The following is an 18,306-nucleotide window of genomic DNA, read 5'->3' as shown; positions in this document are numbered from 1 at the left end:
TAAACCAGCATATTTTTTATTAAAAAAAAAGACATTCAGTTGCAAGTAGAATACTGTTGATGTCCAGCACAGGCTCATAGTCAGATGGATGGCTTTACGAACAGGTTTTCATGTGTCTAGAACCAGAATAAGAGACCAGGCCTTCTGAAGTTGCAGACATCCCTGTTGTGATGCTGCAGTCATGCTTCCAGCAGCTCAGGAGGATGCAAGGCTTTTGTGTTGTTCTAAGGCTGGCTCCGGCAGATGCCAAGTGAGCAGACTTCTACCACCTTAATGCAGGTCTGTGTGTTCAGCCCCGGGCACTCAACAATGTTTTCAAGCTTGAGCATTTTTCTTTCCCTCCTGTATGGCCCAAAATTTGTCTTGCAGAGTCCATTGGAATCAGTAGTCGACACATCCATCACCTGGTGAATGCTTCACACTCCAGCGCTACATCTATAGTTATTTTTTCTCTGCTATGGTATAAGCAGCTGGGAGATGGGGTATACAAGCCTTGCTAGTTTCTGTTGGACGGCAGCTTAGTTGTGAGATGCTATAAGAACAGCTACTACTTTTTTCAGGGGAAACCTATTGTAATGGCTTCATTACTTGAATGACCTGAAATATTACAGACCAATAATGAGGGGAATAAAGTGGGGAAAGGAGCTGAGAGAGGATCTACAAAGCACTGAAACAAATGGAGGAGACGTGAAACAAATTCTAAATCTGGAGTTAATGAAAATCAGAGCTATGTGGGCAGTAGGGAGGTGAGTCTTGTCTTCCTGGTACATCTGTGCTGCAGCCCCATCTGACTGCTTTCAGGTGCTTCAGTGCTTATGAGAGAGGGCTGTGGCAACAAGTAGCACAGGTATAGAAAGCTACATTCAAAACTGGGCCAAATCATTACCAAATATAAATAGGGTAAGCAACAACAGAGCCTTTGTCTGCTTGTATCTGCCTTTAGGGTAGTAAGGACAAGTCAAAAATCAGGATTAACTAAGTGCCAGTAAAACATTTCTTCCTATTTTTCTCTTGCTTAAAAAATCCACATAAACAACAACAACAAAAAAACACATGAAGATACAGATCTGGCAACAAAAAATATCTGATTCATACCTAAATTAAAAGCAGAGCACGTCAGAAATTATCCTTTTGGAGGGGCTATGTTATACCATGAAAGGGGTTGCGTTACAACACAAAGCAATGACTTCAGACATCCAACTGAAGTACAAAATTTCCTGTACAGTAAGACAGGTTGATGCCTCCGAAGAGCCAATCCAGACTGAATCAGGTGCACAGACTGGCAAACACCCCAATGAATAAAAAGGTGGAAAGTAACAGGAATACATTCAAGGATCCTACTGAAATTACTGCCCAGTGTTGAACCATACACAAATTTCATGCTTGGAAGGGCTCTGCCTACAGTCACGTATTTTCAAAAAGGAAATGTTTTTAAGGTTTTCTGCACCACTGTTTGGCCAGTCAGTTCACTACAATAGAGCACCGACACTGCTGTAACACAAGGATGTATGAACAGTCCTGCAACAGTTTGCTGGTTTGTAAAAATAAATAAGGAAAATTGTCCTGAGTACCTCTTTCAGTACTTGTTCTGAGCTATGTTTAAATTTGTACAATACACACAATTAAAACCATTGTTTGCCAGATATTGATTAAATACATGTTAAGTTAGAAATAAAGCAACCAAAAAATCAAAAAGAATGTCTATTCTCTTACTAATTGACAAGCTTCTGATTTGTTTTCTGTCAATAATTCCTATAGAACGTGTAAATAAAGATATGGTACATCAATTGCCCTTGAGATATAACTAAAGAGAAATGCTACCAATAAAAATTGTAAAGGAGATGAGATGCTTACACAGAAGTCAAACTTCTATAATTATGTGCAAGGAAGCATTTAAAAATTCATAGTAAGAAAAAGCATTAGTACAAATCTGCATCCACAAGTAAGCATGCTCTAGAAAACTAGGACTTTCCTGATTGCAGATGTAATACTTTGAAAATTTTAAAAAAGACTGAAAAGTTTTTGTTGTAGAAATTCTTATAACATACACCATTACTAGCAATGGTGTATTTAGAAAAAGTATCAGTCCCTGAGCCAGCAGGTAAGAACCTAAAAGATATTTTTATATATATATATATATATAAAAAGTGATTTTAGCCATAAACTCATAAGAGTGACATAACTGCAGCAATGCATATCTTGCAAAGAGGAAAAGTAAGGGTTAAACATCTTTCAACTTACTCCTAGAATTGCTGACAGGCTCTCAGTACCAGTTTAGCAGGTGAAGATCACCTGTATCCTCTAGTCTTCCAGCTGGGCATAGAAAAGGTATCTGTTTTATCAGACTTTGCAGAAATATGTATAATGCACAGAATATGGAGTATCATGGTTAATAACAAAAAACGGAGCACTGAGGTTATCTGTGTATCTGTACACAGAGAAGGAAGCTTGAACGGTGGTCCACAGAAACATGACACATGACTATCTGTGAGAACAAAAACTGGCCAAAAGATAGTCAGCCATTTCTAGTTGTCTTATCATTGCTGTAGTTAAATAAAGGAACTGGGATGAGGGGGAGAAAACAAGACACAGCTACCTTTGAACACTGCAAGGGAAAAGCACTGTGCTATGGAAAACCATAGGTCTGGTGCAAAGTGAGTGAAATGAAGGACGATGGGGCCATGCTAGAACTGAAGGCCTGCAGTTTATCACTGTGAAAATGTCAACTTGCTGCGAAAGCAAAAGGCATGGAAAATGGGAAGTTCTGGAACCAGTGAAGTTCCACCAGTTGATATTACCTGTTTGAGTTTATGCCACTTTTCTGATTAACAATTAATCTACAAATTGAAATGACAATATCCAGAGAAGCAATGTCCTTGGGTCAAAATCATCCATTCCTTAGATGCCAAAAAATATAAATATTAACATATTGGAAAATTCTAGGTACACAGATGTGTTGCTTGTTGGAAACCTGAGAAAGCTGCCTCTGTAGGTCGTCATCCTCAGATATTTTTTTCTTGTGTCCAAGTATAACTGGCTCAAGTGCAAATGGCATCTATGGAAGAATGAATGCTTCATATCTCTGAAATGAGAAATGGATATTGGGATGTTAGTAATGCAGGAATTACAGTAAATGGCAACCCCCATCCATTCTGTTTAGAGTCCTGACAGATTTTTCTCTGGTTCCCATTCTTGTTAACTTTTTCTGTGTCATTCCTCTTCAGACTAGGAGTTTAAATGCCTTGTATTTTTTTTTTTCTGTGGAGTAAATTTATATAAAAATCAAATTGCCCTAAATTTCTAGCAGTGCTAATATAAGCAGAATGGGGTTTGAAAGTCTCTCAGTGTAAGGCCTTGAGTTAGTTCTTCCTAACAGGCAGTTTTCTGAGAGGACTTCATCTGGAAGTTCACTCAAACAGATGTTACAGGAATGGGTTGTGTGGTAGCCAGGGTACTGTGTCTTGCCAGGAAAATCAAGTAACTCCTTCAGTAGGTCTTATGAAGGTGATTTGAGATTTGGAAGATAAAAAGCCAGAGTAATGCTGGCCCACACAGACTTAGCACTGCTATTTTCAAGGCAGGCGTTGTTGGCCATAGTGCATCTTAGGTTGCAAGCCTGCAATTTAGGTTTTTCTTCTTAAATTGCTCATTATAGTTGACATTTATTTTGATTCTCACAATTTCTATATTTGTTTCTGTACAATCAGGTAATTTTTAAAATGCAGGTGGAAATAAACTTGTTCTAAATGACCATGTGTATCAAATAGTGATAGCGTATCAAACAGCGTTAGCACATGTCTTTGTGGGTTTAATGTCCCATAAAGTGAAAACCCTGCAACTTGGGAGGACAAAAAACACACTATCTGCACAGGAACTAAAGGGCTCCAATGATGTGTGGTGTGACATGTTGTTGGACTCGTTAGCTCTAGCAGTTCCCTGGCTAAAGATTTAAAAAATCAGTGGTAATAACAGACTGGATACAGTATGTTGCAGACCTTTCTTACAAAAACAAGACATTTAGAGGAAGCAGAGCATTATTTCCCTTCTTGGCTTCATCAGCAATGAGAAGGATTGGCTAAGCCAGAAGGAAGATCTTTACACTTCCTGTTTGTCAGGGACCCCTTGCATGTGTCACAAGGTAAGGTGCTGCCATCAACTTTCGAACTCCGTGTTTACAAATACACTGGAACAACATTAATAGTTCCTAGTAGCTTCAGCTTTTGCAAGTCTGAAGTAAACTTATTTATCTGTAAAGCCTAGAACTGTATAGAGAAGCTCACTTAGAGATAAGCTGTTTTTCAAGTTACACAACAGTGGGCACTGTTCTTTTGCACTATCTCCCCCTGTCTTACGGTGCAGAGCCCACACTCACCTTGCAGTTACTGCTTCGACGCCAACTCCACCATTGGCTTCTGCACTCCAAAGGCAGTGATAAAAATATTCACAACTACTATAATGAATACTAGTCCAGTTGTAAGGTTGTTGAGGAAATCCAGCTTATCATGTTTTGCAGGGTTGTTCAGGTCATATTTTACTTCAAAGAGAAAGGGGAAAAAAGTTTTAAGCATATGAATATTTCAAAATCCAGAATAAGTCTTCATTATTCATGTGGTTCAAGAATTTCTTCCACTGAGCTATTTGTACCAGTCATACTTAAAAGGGAAGTACAATTTTGCACCCTCAGTAAAAGTGCTGAGGAGAAGATCTTTAATCACAAGGTGCCTAACAGCCTCCCGTCATTAGCATCTAATCTCTGTGGATGCACAAAGGGAAGTAACGGTACACAGCATTACTGGGAACCTTCTGAGTTCTTGATCTCTTGAAATCTAGTTTTGTTGCAGACTTTAAGCATTTAAAAATAATTTCAGGCATGAATACATGAAGCCTGAAGTCCTTACAGGATGGAACGAAATTAAAGTTCCTACAGTGAAAATGCCACAGCCCTATATTTGGGTATGGTGCCCTTCCCTAGCTGTACAGTTTTTTCCCGATAGGTACAGCTTTTGCACCAATTCTGTTTTCAGAAAACAAGGGCATTATCTGTTAAACAAAGGAAGGTTTCAAAGCAGTGTAGCTGCAGTTCTTTTTACAGACAGCATCAGCTGTGTAAACATGTTCTTCTATTTCTTGCAGTTCTTTGATTAAACTGCTAATAGGAGTTAGGGAGGACCACACAAGGGAGATACTGTCTACTTTAAACTTTGATTCCAGGCTTTGTGAAAACCTTTGAGTTACATTGGACTGATAATAGACTTGATGATAGACTCAAACAAGTGCTTGTATAGGGCAGTAAGAAAGGGGGGGTGTGTGCTTGGCTGTCAATGTGGAAAAATTATGTGGAAAAACAGGATTTTTCTCTGCTGTTTTCCGGCAGTTAACAGTGTTGCAGCTCAGAGCCTCTGCTAAATTGCTTTGCTGGTCGGATGAATGCTGATGAATTTTGGAGCATGGTCTGAGATTGATTTCTGCGTATTTTTTTTAAGATGCTTAATTCTTAGGTGCATATAGTTCACTGGAACTTGTGAGTGCATGTGCAAGAAATGAGGGGGGAAAGTTTATACCTGACAAGTTTTCAGTAACATAAATAAAACTTTGAGCTCCTTCTGAAAGGCACATACGTAGACATGTAGGTTCTGGCTCTGCTGCAGGAGGTAAACTTTGTTTTTAACATAAAGCCCCTGTCAGCACTGCAGAATTTAATCACAGAACCAAGGCTTGCTGGCTCTTGGAATCAGTTAAGTAAAGGGGTGGCAAACATGTTCGTGATGCTGAAGTACTAAAAGCCAGGTACAGTTGGTGTTCTAATTAGGAAGTCTAATGCTGTTTTGGTTTCTGGGAAATCTGGGTGCCTGTTCAAGTCCTGTTTGCTGAAGCAGTGCAATCAAACATCACAGGGCAGTCAGAGCACTGAGGAGCAGTGTGGGGGAACTACCTGAACAGCTTAAGCTACTGCACACCTGTGTTGACACGAAATAACTTAAGCTCAGCAGTGCTTATCCCTGAAAATGAGTTGACACGTGTCTGTAAGGCATGTGGAGGCTAGCATTGTATCAGTACTAGGAAGGACTCCAGTACTTTCACCTGAATGAGGCAGAATAAATGAAATGCAACATTAATCCTTCAGTATGTAAGAAAAGCATTTCAGACAGCTGGCTGGTTTTAAAACAAAACCAAAGGGCAATAATGGCCTAACGTGTTTTGTGAGTTACGAAGAAATCATGCTGGAAGGAGAATTGACACTTTGAGAGCTGTCACTTTGACCACATAAAGATTAGAGGAAAAAATGTACTGCTCGTCAGTTTAGGTGGGGCTCTAAATTTTGAAGTAGAACTGCAGTAATCCTATCTTTGTTACTACAGTACTTCAAGTGACACTTTGTGGACATGTTCTTAAATTATTCTCTAAGTATTATAGTAGGATTAGATTACTACAGTTTCATGCTAACTGAACTATTTCAACACATTCTTTACTTCCAAAAGGTTAGGACTACCAAATGACTTTCAAGGACAAGTTTGCTGAACACTTCTCAAAATACTTGATTTTCGGAAAACCGCTTACGCTTTTTTTTTTTAAACTACCTATTCTGAATGTGTGATTATGGCAGGACAGGGCAGTACTTCAGGTGAGTTAAAGCCTCAACGCTGCTTTACTCCAAGAGGAAACACCTTCCCCAATATCATCAACTTGCTTTTTCCAATTCTCTTCTGGAATCTCTTCTGTGTCAGGACCTGGATTTTTGCCCTTGTGCCAACTTTACCAAATGCAGACACAGCTGTATTCAATCTCTTTCGTAAGAAAGAAAAAAAAAAGCTATGTCAGCTGTTTATCAGTATTACAAGCCAGATGCATCCTTGTTTCCTGGGAACTTCCTTCTTGAATGCAAGGCTGCTGTTTTCAGTTGTGCTAAAAACTGGAACACAGAGCAAAAGAAAGCCAAAGGTGGTACCTATAATTTCACAAAAGCCATCTGTGAACGCTGGCTATCACCTTGTAGCATTGGTAGGCCCAGGAAGCTGCTCAGAGTGTTTTTTGATATTGTATGTCACTTCATATTTTTGACTAAAGCTATGGTATGTTCTTAGGGTGAAATTTTGCTCCAGCTAGCCTTTCTTTCTTTGTAGCTTTAATTTCAGTTTAACATCGGTTTGAAAAATGAGCAATAAGTATATTCCTATCATTCAGTGCCTATAGATTTAGGATGCTTTGAATAATTTCCTAAATTTAAAACTAAGATTTTTAACTGGTGCTAAATCAAACCTTTGATTTGATTGCAGATGCACAAACTAAAGACAATATGCAACACCAACATGAAGATGCACAATTCTGTCTTCACTTTTTTCCAAAGTTTCATGTTCACAATATCATAAGTGATATAAGAATATGACTGATACAGAAAAAATATATTTTGGTCATAAGATTAAGTAACAAGTCTTGCCAGAAACAGTATTATGCAACTAGGCAAAGTGCATGATCACGTCTGACCTACTAATGTTTCTTTTATGATATTTCATCACATTCCTTCCTCCTTCAGGCCTTCTGAAAAAAATATTCATGCTCTTGACAAATGAATATGAGGAAGCTGATCAAAACTGAAGATTCCATGTAAAGCTGCCTCTACTGGTTTTGTTGCAATATTTCTATGGCCTTAAAGGAAAATTTAATCAATTCTGAGGTAAAGACTTTCAAATACAATGGTCTATTTTTACCAATAGGGAATCTATATACACAGGTTGCATCCTATTAAAGAAATACCTCTGTGGTTCTTGCTGTTGCTACATACCAAGGAATATCAGAAGTATTCCCACCATAACTTGCAGTGTGAGTGACAGGCTGATGAGAACAATAAGCGGGATGTAGAATGAGAAAGAAGGTCCTTGCTCCATCACAGCTTTCAGCTGGGATGCATTGGCCATCAGCAGGGCAACATCCAGCATGCTCTCTGCAGCACTCTTCTTGTTTGCGTAGTGGTTGATATTCATAGGTCTATTTCTCTGGAACCACTGTGATGGTCTGTGCTAAAATTGGGAGAGGAAGAAAGGTTATTCACATCTACTTTAATTGGCGTAGCGCGTCAGAGACGGCTTAGCCCATCAACTGATTTCTGTAGTGATACTGATAGAGTAACAACAGAGTAACAACACCGAGAATGTCGGTGCTTCTTTCACTGTTACCACTGACCTCCATCTGATAACAACCCAGTAAACTGTGCTTGTGCTAGGCTTCGGTAGCTACACTTTCTCCAGCTTGCTTCTAAATAGTCCCTGTTTCTACCCTGAGAAAAGGAAAGTCTGGAAAATCTGAGAAGTTTGCACTGAGAAAAGTTGGGAGGAAAAAACCCAACAAATTGCTGTAAATAACTTACTTCCAAAGGCATACTCAAAACTACAAATACTTATTAAATTCACTCTCTGCAGACATCATCATCCATTTACATAATTCTTTAATTACTCATGAGTCCTATTTTGAGGATTTATGTGGGAGTTGGCCTCTCTAAGAGCTTTGGTTGACCTCTTTTCCTTGAGCTTCTTATTCTGCCACACTACCTTCCAGGTCCATACACAGAGAACTGTTTTTCTGTTGAAATATCATACGACTGGTGGTTACCAAGCACTACCCAACTAACAGGGTAGCTTTTCTTTCCATTTTCTCATCAGCAGACTTATTCTGAATTCCCCAGCAAACAAACAGGGAAAGAAACACCTACTGCAGGGCAAAACCAGAGCTGCTAAGCCTGGAGGGATGGATAAAATGAGCGCTTCTTGATGATGATTCAGGTGACCTAACCTGGAATTCAACAGCATGTCTCCAGGGGATCCTACTTCTCTACAGGTTAGATGCAGCTTTGAGTACCTAGGCTAGACCTGGATGCATAACTCTTCGATGAAGGAAAATGAGGTGTGATGCCCTTCTGAAGTCTCTGAGCAGGTTAGGGACATCCTTCTTACTGATCTTGCTCCTAGACTTTATTTGTATATTAGTTTTAAAAATATAAGAGTACTCTTATTCTAGCTGACTTCTTCAAACCTGCTTCTTAGAGATTTTGTTACTGCACAAATATGTTCACACTTGCCAGAAAATACTGTGGAGAAAGTCTCTCTTAAAGGAGAAATGCAGAAAACACCCTCTAATAGCTTTCTTCAGCAGCTCTAATTACCATCAAATTTCCAACTTCAAAGCCAGGCTTGCCGCTGTCCAGACCTAAAAGCATTCTTTGGAATAGGACACACATTGATGCATAGAGCAAACATTCCCAGTTTTCCAGGGCATTCAAATGCCCTGCTTGACCTGTTTTCACCAGACACTCTGTAACCAACCTCAGTCTAAATATTTCACTGAGAGAAAAATACCATGGGGCAGCAGCAGGATTTTTCTGCAAGGGGAATGAAACCACGTAACTGTAGCTTCGTGCAGACAGCTTGTTTACTCAGACCTTGCTCAGGGAAGAGAATGGCTCTGAAACAGATAACAGCTTCGGGAAGGAAGAACTAGACACGCGTTTGGTTTTGTCTGTATCCCACAACCTAAAAATGAAATTTGCCTGGCTCAGGGGTCTGTCCCCACTTTGTCACCATTCCTCTCCCCAAGGAGTCTCCTGTTCCCACCCCCGGCTCCATTAAACTGCTCTAACGTTTGGATACTTACGAACAAATACTGTAATTCCAGTATAGCATCCACCACAAGCACCACAACAGCTGTGGGTGCTTTCTTCCTCACAAAGAGCAGCATGAAATATGCTGGTAGTAGTCAGGAGAAAAATCTAGGCTCAGATTTCTTTACTGTTTATCATATAGTTTAAAAAAAAAAAAAAACGCACTTTACTCTTGCCTACACAATATGTAAAAGGGTAGGGAATTGCATGTAACAGTAGAACTTAATTTCTGGGCATGAATTTAAAAAACTCTTCTTGGTAGACTGCAGAAGTAATATGATCTACTCTGTTGTACGTTCCTGTTAGAGGACGGATTTTTCCTATGCCTAGTAGCTACTTACTTACTGCCTGCCAAAAATAGTGACTCTAAGATATCCAAGTTTACTGGGGTGCAATATGTATGTAACACAGGCAAGCACTGCACAGGTAGCTGTGGCTCTGGCCTTAATCCCAAGGGAAGGGGACTACAGTGAAGACCCGATGACCGTTTTCACTCAATGCAGAAATGTGATGGTAAGGTTGACTTGGCTCTCTTCGTTTGGTGATATAGAAGAGCAAGCAGTCTGAGCTGCATCTTCCTTTGTTACATCTCTGGCTGCAACATAAGACTGTGTAAACAACAGAACACAATCGCTTCTGGGGCAGATACACTGCTGCATAGTCAGGACCTTGCTGTTTGCTAATCCTCAGTTTCTGCATGGCTGGGTTGCGCACAGTAGCCCACAGCGTTTGAACTGTTGTGGAAGCAAAAGTTGAGTCACTTCTGAACTCTGATAAAATGAGAAGGCTTCCATGCTAAGGCAAAACTTCTTATTCCAGCACCACAACGCAGTTATTTACTAGGCTTAGATTCCCAAACCCGGCATTTTACTCTGCTAGGAGGCTTTCAACCAGTGCTCCTGACAGCAGAGCAGTTCTCAGTCGGAACGGGGTGCACAGAGGACTGAGACCTCGGTTCTACTGCACAGAGGGTTTTCTCAGCCTCCTGCCAGGAAAAAGGATGTGCAATCATGGAAGCCCCAGAAATGATCATTTCCTGTTTCTTAAGAAATGGAGCCTCCTGTCTCGCGATGGAAAACCATAAAACCCAACAAAATGCAAATTAGCATTGACTTCTGGAAGAACTTGAAGGCAACTGCCCCAAGTACTAGAACACATACAGTCAGTACTCTGCCAGCAGCTCTTAACAACAGACTACATGTTGGACAGCAAAATATAGACAGGCAATGAAAGGAGAGCTGTTGCCTTAACCCCAGGTTAATGACAGTTCTGTACAACAGAAATTACATGGGGACTTTGTTACGTGGCGTTATGGTTTCAGGGAGATCCCAGGCGTGCGGCCACACGTGCAGTCTGCAGTACCGAGCTGTGCTATTATCACCCAGGGGGATGCAGGCAGGGGGCGTGAAGCTTCTGGAGACTTCCTGTGGTGCATGCAAGGTACAGCTTTCCTGCAGGCGCCACTTGGCAAGAGATCAGCATGTGTGCCATGCAAAGGGAGCCCTGCGACCTGCCTCAGTCGTGATGCAATCACAGCACCTGACCTGGCTCTCAGCAGTCAAGACTGCCTGCTACAGACCGAGCTGATCCCTGCAGCTGGTGTTACCAAGGGAGGCTGAGGAAAACCAGCATGTGTTCATAGGTGCCAGCACCTGAGCTGTATGTGGCTGGAGCTGCTGTATCCTGCTACTGTCAGCAACAGCCTGATCTCGGGTCCTGTCCCCCTGGAGTACAGCAATCTTGGAAGAGCTTGATCTCACGCAGCTCAGCACCTCTAAGGCAGCAGGCTCCGTCTGCTTGCCTGGCACACTGCAGTTTGCAAGGGTGAAGCTAGGATGCTGCATCAGAAGTTGGCATGTTTTTGCTTCTAAAAGATCAAACCTGATGTTTCTTCCTTCATGCCAGCATTGAGTGTTACTGGACAGGTAGTCCTAGTGACAACCGCTTTGGTCCAGGCTTTGCCTCTGCTTTGCTTTACTACTTGTCTTAACAGTACACCCGGAATAACTGAGTCCCTACAGAACACAGAAAGGATTTATTCATTACTTTTATTTAAAAATAAATAAAAAGGGCATGAGGTAGATGTCCTTAGATGCTGAGTTTGATGAATCACTTCTAAGGTGCACCTGATGATTCAACAGGAAGGGAACAGTGCTGAAAATGGAAACATCTGAAAACAAATAATGAAGTATCTTTGCTAAATACAGTGGCTTGTTATAGTAAGGATTTCTGCTTCTATTACAGCAGTAAATCATTACTAGTGACAAAATTTATATGGCTGTTTGCTGAACAGGATATTTATCAAACACTAGTGACTGCTGAAGTAGTCAAATTAAGGTGTTGGGAGTCTGACAAAAAAGGAAACTCAGACAAACAATTTGTTTTCTTGTTCAACTTGAATTCTGAGTTCCCCAAAATGGTACCAGTTAGTCTGCCAGGAGCAGACACGTGGAGTTTTTTACATGCCAGTCATCTGGAATTCACAGAGGAAAAAAAGCAGTAATGAAAATGAAGACTATTTTGCACTTGTATTTTAAAACTTTTAAACTGCAAATTTTTAGGATTCATTCCTCTTCTGGGATGTTCCTAGGTACTCCACTGAGCTTCTTGATTTTTTTCTAATATATATATTTTTTTCTAAATGTACTACTTTAAGTGTCAAAAAAATAATAATCTGAGACAAATATTGCCTGAGCTAATAGGACCTTGAAGTTTCCAAGTTAAGAGCCAGATCAGTTATGAACGCTGAACTGAGTGTGACTGCTCTTGTGAATGGAATTACCAGGTATCTGCAGTAGCGCAGGATTGTTTACTGTTTTCTAAATGAATCACCTAGAATAATGGTATTTTGCAGTTAGCAATGTCCAACTTCCCAAAATTATACCTAGAATGAGAAACTGCAAGGCATACATCAGAAGTATACCCTGACTTCCTTGAATCTTGATTTGCCATTGTCATTGCAGCTACTTAGTATCCGTTGGGACTGCAGGACCCAGAGCTCAACTGTTTTGCATGTCAGGTCTGGCAGGTCATATCTGGGTTCCTAAAATATACAAATACTTATTTTAATATACAGATACAGGTGTTTGCACTAAATATTTTCATGGTATTCTAATTTTAAAATATTTTGTAGTAGAATGCCTTTATTAAACACAGGAGACCCACAGTTTTGTATGGGATGATCGGGAAAACAATCCTAATTAATTATTGTTTATGCATTCAGGACAAGGTTTCCAAGACCTGTGCTTCTGATTAATGACACCTGCCTTACACTGTCAGAAGGTTCCTCACCTTCAAGTATACCTACTCTGAAATAGTCTTAAATCTTTGCCTTGCTCTAATTCTGCATTCTGTTTTCTTTCTAGTTAAGGTTAGTGACTGCTGCAATTGTAGAGCAGTTTTTAGGCACTTAGTAGTCAAACAGGCTTGATTCAAAGTGAGATGGGATGATCTTTTGGTCTGGTTATTGATTGGTATAACCTCTGGGTTTGTAATGGCACTGAGCACTGAGCACCTTAAACCCTTGCATTTAGGGACAATCCTAATTTTAAAATAATGGAAACATGCTAAGTAACAACAAGTGCAAATATAAGGCTGTGTCACGCTGACCTCAGTGAACTGTTCTTTGTGTTTTGCAAGTCTTCCTCATTAAAGATACTAAAAACCTCTCGCCTAAAAATTATTTTTTTTAATTTTTTTTTAAGTATTCATCTTTAAGAAAACACTGTTTGGCAAACTTTTCCAGACCTTTTCCAGCACAAAATTCCAGTAATGTCATGAAAAGGATCAGGCACAAAAGAAATTATGCAGAACTAAAATGGAACACAATTTCAGAACTTTTATTTTTTCTAAGGTTAACCCTAAACTTGTAGAATTGAACTACTAACTTCATATAGTTATTTACTAATAACGACAGACGTAGAATTTGTCTACATCTCCATCACCTGTGTAGTAGAAATGTAATGGGTCAATATGTAGCCACTGAAGTCAGACTTCCCCTGTTTCGGAGAATTTTATTATCCAGAAAATTTGAGAAAATATTCTACAAAGAAATGAAATGTTCTTCCAAGAAAAATATTTGAAGCTATACCAGTTGTACACTGGATGATTAGATACTTTGTACCCCTACTTGGAAAGATGTGAATTCTTCTCCCAGTAAAACTTTAGAGCACTTGTTCAACTGAGCACTGACTCATAAAAAAAATCCCTAAATCTGGCACTGAATCATCAGTTACATTTCCTGTAGGAATTCCATCCGGGGGAGGGAGGGATATCTGTCCATTCAAGTACTAACCTAGCATAACACTACCTAGCTTGTGAGACTGCTGGAAGCACATGTTGACACGGTGTGTTTGCAGGTAATGGAAAAACACAAACCCACCTCAGCCTGTGTTCATAGACAGCATTGATCGTCTAGCATCTTTAAAAGCCTGCACTTAAGAAGAACCATGCTGTATATGGAAAAACAGAAAATGCAAGTATGACTTAAAAAAGTGGTAGCCGTGCTGATTGCTAAACACCTAGTATGAAAAAGAGAAAAGTACAGTCATGTTAGCTCAGGGCAGAGCACTGTTTTCCTAAAGCTATACACGTTCCAGGACCAAGTCAGAATATTTTACTCATTTAATGACTTGAATAATCAGCACACCTGATGACTTTATGAAATGAAGTTATAAACTAAACTCATCTGTACGGCTATTTAAATAGAAGATGTCTTTAGTACTAATTTGTGTTGCATTACTACTGCTTATTCCAGTGATTGGGTCTTATAACACCGCTGCCTGTCTTGTGCTGCTAAATCACTGTTTGTCCTAGCTACTTAAATACAAATAATTATCATTGATACGGGAGTTTAAATTTGTAATACACACTGCTTTGGCACAGGCAATTTCATTCTATATGCAGTAGAACTAGGTTACTACAAATCTCAAGTTTGTTCCTTGCACTATAATGCCAAGAAACTGCCATGTCCCAAAATTACTTATGAATTAACATATAATCTTGAATACATTTTTAGCAACAACTTGATAATACAAGCCAAATACTTCACAGATATTCTCTTCTACTACCCAATTCTTGTTCACCTTTTTCATAGTTCTTGAACTATTTCAGCTGGCATTTGTCACTATCATGGAAACACTAAACTAGCTTTCACAGCATGGCAGCTCTAGACTGTTTCAATATGGAGCATGAATAAAGAAAGCAAACACAGGAACATGAAAAAACTGTTACTATCTGCATTTGTATGAACAGACCCTTTGCACAAAAGGCCAAGCACTTCTGCCAACTGTAATTATTCCCATTACACAACAAGATGTGCCAGGCCGAGCCAGTACTAGAAGCCGTGAGTTTCTTGCTCCTAAAAGTGTGACAGCTGGTGAGAAAAAATTATCTGAATTAATGACTGAGTTAAAATAAACCACATCTAGAATGTGTGACAACTCATTCAGAATAACAGTGGGCTCAACTTATTTTTTCCTAAAATTCACGCGCTTCTACAATGTTTTGAAGGTAAGACAGCCATACCTGCATCTTGTATCAGTTAGCCTAAAAGGTATTCAGCAAGAGAATGATGCTCAAGAGAATGTATTTAGCAGAGAAGACAGATGCTAGGAAGGGCAGTGAGCACTCCAGGCCTGCCAAAGATACGCTGCAGCATTCCTAAGAGCAGGCACCTATGCTCGTTTGACTCCAGTAACTGCAGGTTGAGGACCCATGGCTTTGTAGCCTCCCCAGGATCAGCTGGCTACAGAGTTGGGGCATTCTTTTCTTTGTGTGAATTGCAGACTTGATCAGATCTACTATTCAAAACGTGTTTTTCAAGAATTCCGTCCCTGTTTGTTTCACCTTGTATATCCTCCTTTGAATGTCTTTTAGAACATGAAAAAAGTGTCATTGCAATATGGGAATGTCTCCCTGCTTAGTCTTTACGTGATACTTCCAGTTTTTATTGGAAAGATATAATGATGGTTGCTTGCAACTGGAGATGAAGCAAGACAGGAAAGTCACAAAAATTCTTAGAGCAGACCAAGACAAAAAAAAAAGTCCCTATTACTTGTATTTGTGATGCAATCACAACTGTTTAAAAATTAATTGCTAGGAATTCAGGGGCTTGAAGGAAATCTCTTCAGCCTGTCAGTTTCACATTCATGTCCCAGCACTGATTCTCTTTAGGTACTTTCCAGGATTCATTAAAACCAGATATTTTTTTCTGGTCTGGCATTCGTGGCTGCAGGGGGTTGTGGGGAAGGGAAGGAAGGACAGAGCTGCTGCACAGTCCCTGCTGTCTGCCTCTAACCAGAAAGTTTTACTAGTGACATAGATGGTGGTTTCGTGTAACTGCTTCTATGTGGCAGTCCTAGGCTGGAATAAAAGCTGCTTTTTAGAGTTTAGTCCCTTCCAAAACAACATGAAAGATGCTCTTTTACCAGTTTGGCTTTTCAAAAAAGTGGCATACTTGGAAAACATCCTCTGTGTGTAAACAGAATATGGGATAAAATGCTTTCCAGTGAACATCTCTAGGCATGTTTTGACTACATGGAGTAGTAAAAAGCTGTGCTCTTCTCTTGGTTTTATTTGGGTTTTGTTTGGATATATGGAAACACCAGCACGCAGCCCCTGCCCTGAGGCAGTTCCTCCCGTATCTCCTGTGTGGACATCTCTGATCTTCTCCATCCCCTCCCACATCACCTGTATGAAAAAACCCTCCCCAGGAAGAAATCCGTCTCCATACAGGGATTTTGTGCGGGGAGGCCGCCTGACAATTTAGGAACGAAGCAGTCACCGGGGCTCAAAAGGATTCGCTCAGTCTTTTGCTAGCCTGTCTTTGAATCAAAACAAAATGGGAGGCTGGCAGCGGCACCCCCACTCCGAGAAGGGGCCGAGCTGGAGGAGAAGGGTTAAAGAAACGTGAAGGGCGCCCTTTATGCCTTGCTGACGGCACCGAGCCCCCCGCAAGCCCCTGCGCGCTCCCCCCGGACCCCTCCCCGGCCCCGCTGCCCGGCCCTACCCGCTCGGCCGCCGGCTCCGCGCCCTCCGCCTGCCCGTTGAGCTCGACGGTCTCGCCGCCGGAGTCCATCGCGGCTCCCCCGAGCGGCCCAGGGGAGGCCGCTGCCGCCCGCTGAGGGAGCCCCTTTTGTCCCGGCCGCCCAGGGGAAAGTTTCCACTGAGGGAGGGAGGGAAGGAGCAGGCGCGGCGGCCGCCGCCCCTCACACACAACACACCGCCCCGGGGCCGGGTTTCCAGGCCGCTGCCGGCCCGCCCGGGGCAGCGAAGGCAGCCAGGCGGGCTGAAAACTCGCTAAATCCGATCTGTAGGCTGCTCCGAGTGAGGCTGGAGGAAGCAGTGAGGAGCCCCCGAGGCCCTCCTGCCGAGTGAGGGACCTGGCGGCACCGGGCCGCGGCTGCCCCTCACGGACAGCCTGGTCTTACACCAGCACCTCGGCCTTACCAGCGGTGTTGGCCACGAACCCTAGCGCATGTTACTCTGGGGACGATTGCAGATAAAACGTATTTTAGAAAGCTCTTAACTAATATTATTGACAAAATTAAAAGCTAGGTGTTTTTGTTACGTTTTCTTGGGTTTGGTTTTGTTGGTTGGTTTTGGAGAGTTCTGTCATCATCAGTGTGTTCAGGTTTTCAATCTCACTGCACTGTTTTTTCTCTCTAGACTCATCTCCCACCTGTACCGCTGCAAAGAGTGCACGCGAAAACAATTAACGTGCAGATCTGAGGTAGAGGGACATGCACAGAAAACAACATAACCAACAATTACTGCAGTCCAGTAAAGTAAGCCTAAAGTAAGAAACAAAGAAAAACAATATAAATTACATTTTAAAATGTTATTTTTATAAGCAACCCTTTTTGCTATTTAAATTTAACAGTGTCCAGTATATAGACAGTGTAGAATATAAACACACACAGAATACAAAGCATAAAGGTCTTTTGCCAGACCTTACTCATGTAAAGAGGTGATGCAGAAGCATTGGTACCTATCCCTTTATCACCTAGATTGGTAGGATTTTTGCATAAGCAAGCCCTGTGAAGGGAAAGCTGCAGTTGTGTTGCTTAGTGCAATAAATGCAAAGCTGTTGGACCTATGCTTGTGAACAGATTGCAGTTGTGAAAGCAGGTCTAGACACTTTGCTGTTCTCGCTTTACAGCAGGTGTGCTTGGGAATTTGGCCTTAGTCTAAGTCTCACAAATGAGGACCAAAACCATGCCCTATCTGCAAGGAGGGAAGGAAAATCAGTTGTGCAGGAAGGATGTGCAGTTCACTTCAAGAGGTACTCTAGATGGATTTGGGCAGAAGATATATATGAGGTCTTGGACTGCAGAATGGGTCTGTCTGAAAATGTAGACTTAGACTTTAAGTACTTTGACACATCAAATAAAATTCGCTATCGTATACCATATCACTGCAGCTTTTTTTCATGCAGTGGATGTTAAAAGGTTACTGAGTGGATATAAGAGTGGAACTGTGGTGATCATTGTAAAAATGTATGAATCTTTGTGATTTTTTTAAAGTCCTTTGAACAGTCTTCAGTGGAATTTGGTGAAAATTCATACTGTTCTCAGCATTAATCTGCACTGACTCTTCATTGATAACTTTTGGTTTTGAGTTCACAATTATTTTATTTTTTATTAAAGCAGACATAA

The 18,306-nt window shown here is 41.0% G+C and overlaps 1 protein-coding gene across 1 annotated transcript; it reads right to left on the bottom strand.

Annotated features, from left to right (window-relative positions):
- Positions 1-17,106, bottom strand: NINJ1 (ninjurin 1). Its single transcript, XM_013187705.3, has 4 exons — positions 16,659-17,106; positions 7,781-8,015; positions 4,373-4,534; positions 1-3,082 (listed from the first exon to the last, which is right to left on the bottom strand). Exons 1-3 carry the CDS (start codon positions 16,725-16,727, stop codon positions 4,380-4,382), a joined length of 459 nt encoding a protein of 152 aa, XP_013043159.1. The 5' UTR covers positions 16,728-17,106; the 3' UTR covers positions 1-3,082; positions 4,373-4,379.
- Positions 17,107-18,306: the final 1,200 nt, after the last annotated feature.

The sequence above is a fragment of the Anser cygnoides genome, chromosome 10 (assembly GCF_040182565.1).
Source record: "Anser cygnoides isolate HZ-2024a breed goose chromosome 10, Taihu_goose_T2T_genome, whole genome shotgun sequence".
Classification (NCBI taxonomy): domain Eukaryota; kingdom Metazoa; phylum Chordata; class Aves; order Anseriformes; family Anatidae; genus Anser; species Anser cygnoides.
The sequence above is the reverse complement of the archived record's forward strand: the minus strand, read 5'-3'. Positions and strand labels throughout refer to the sequence as shown.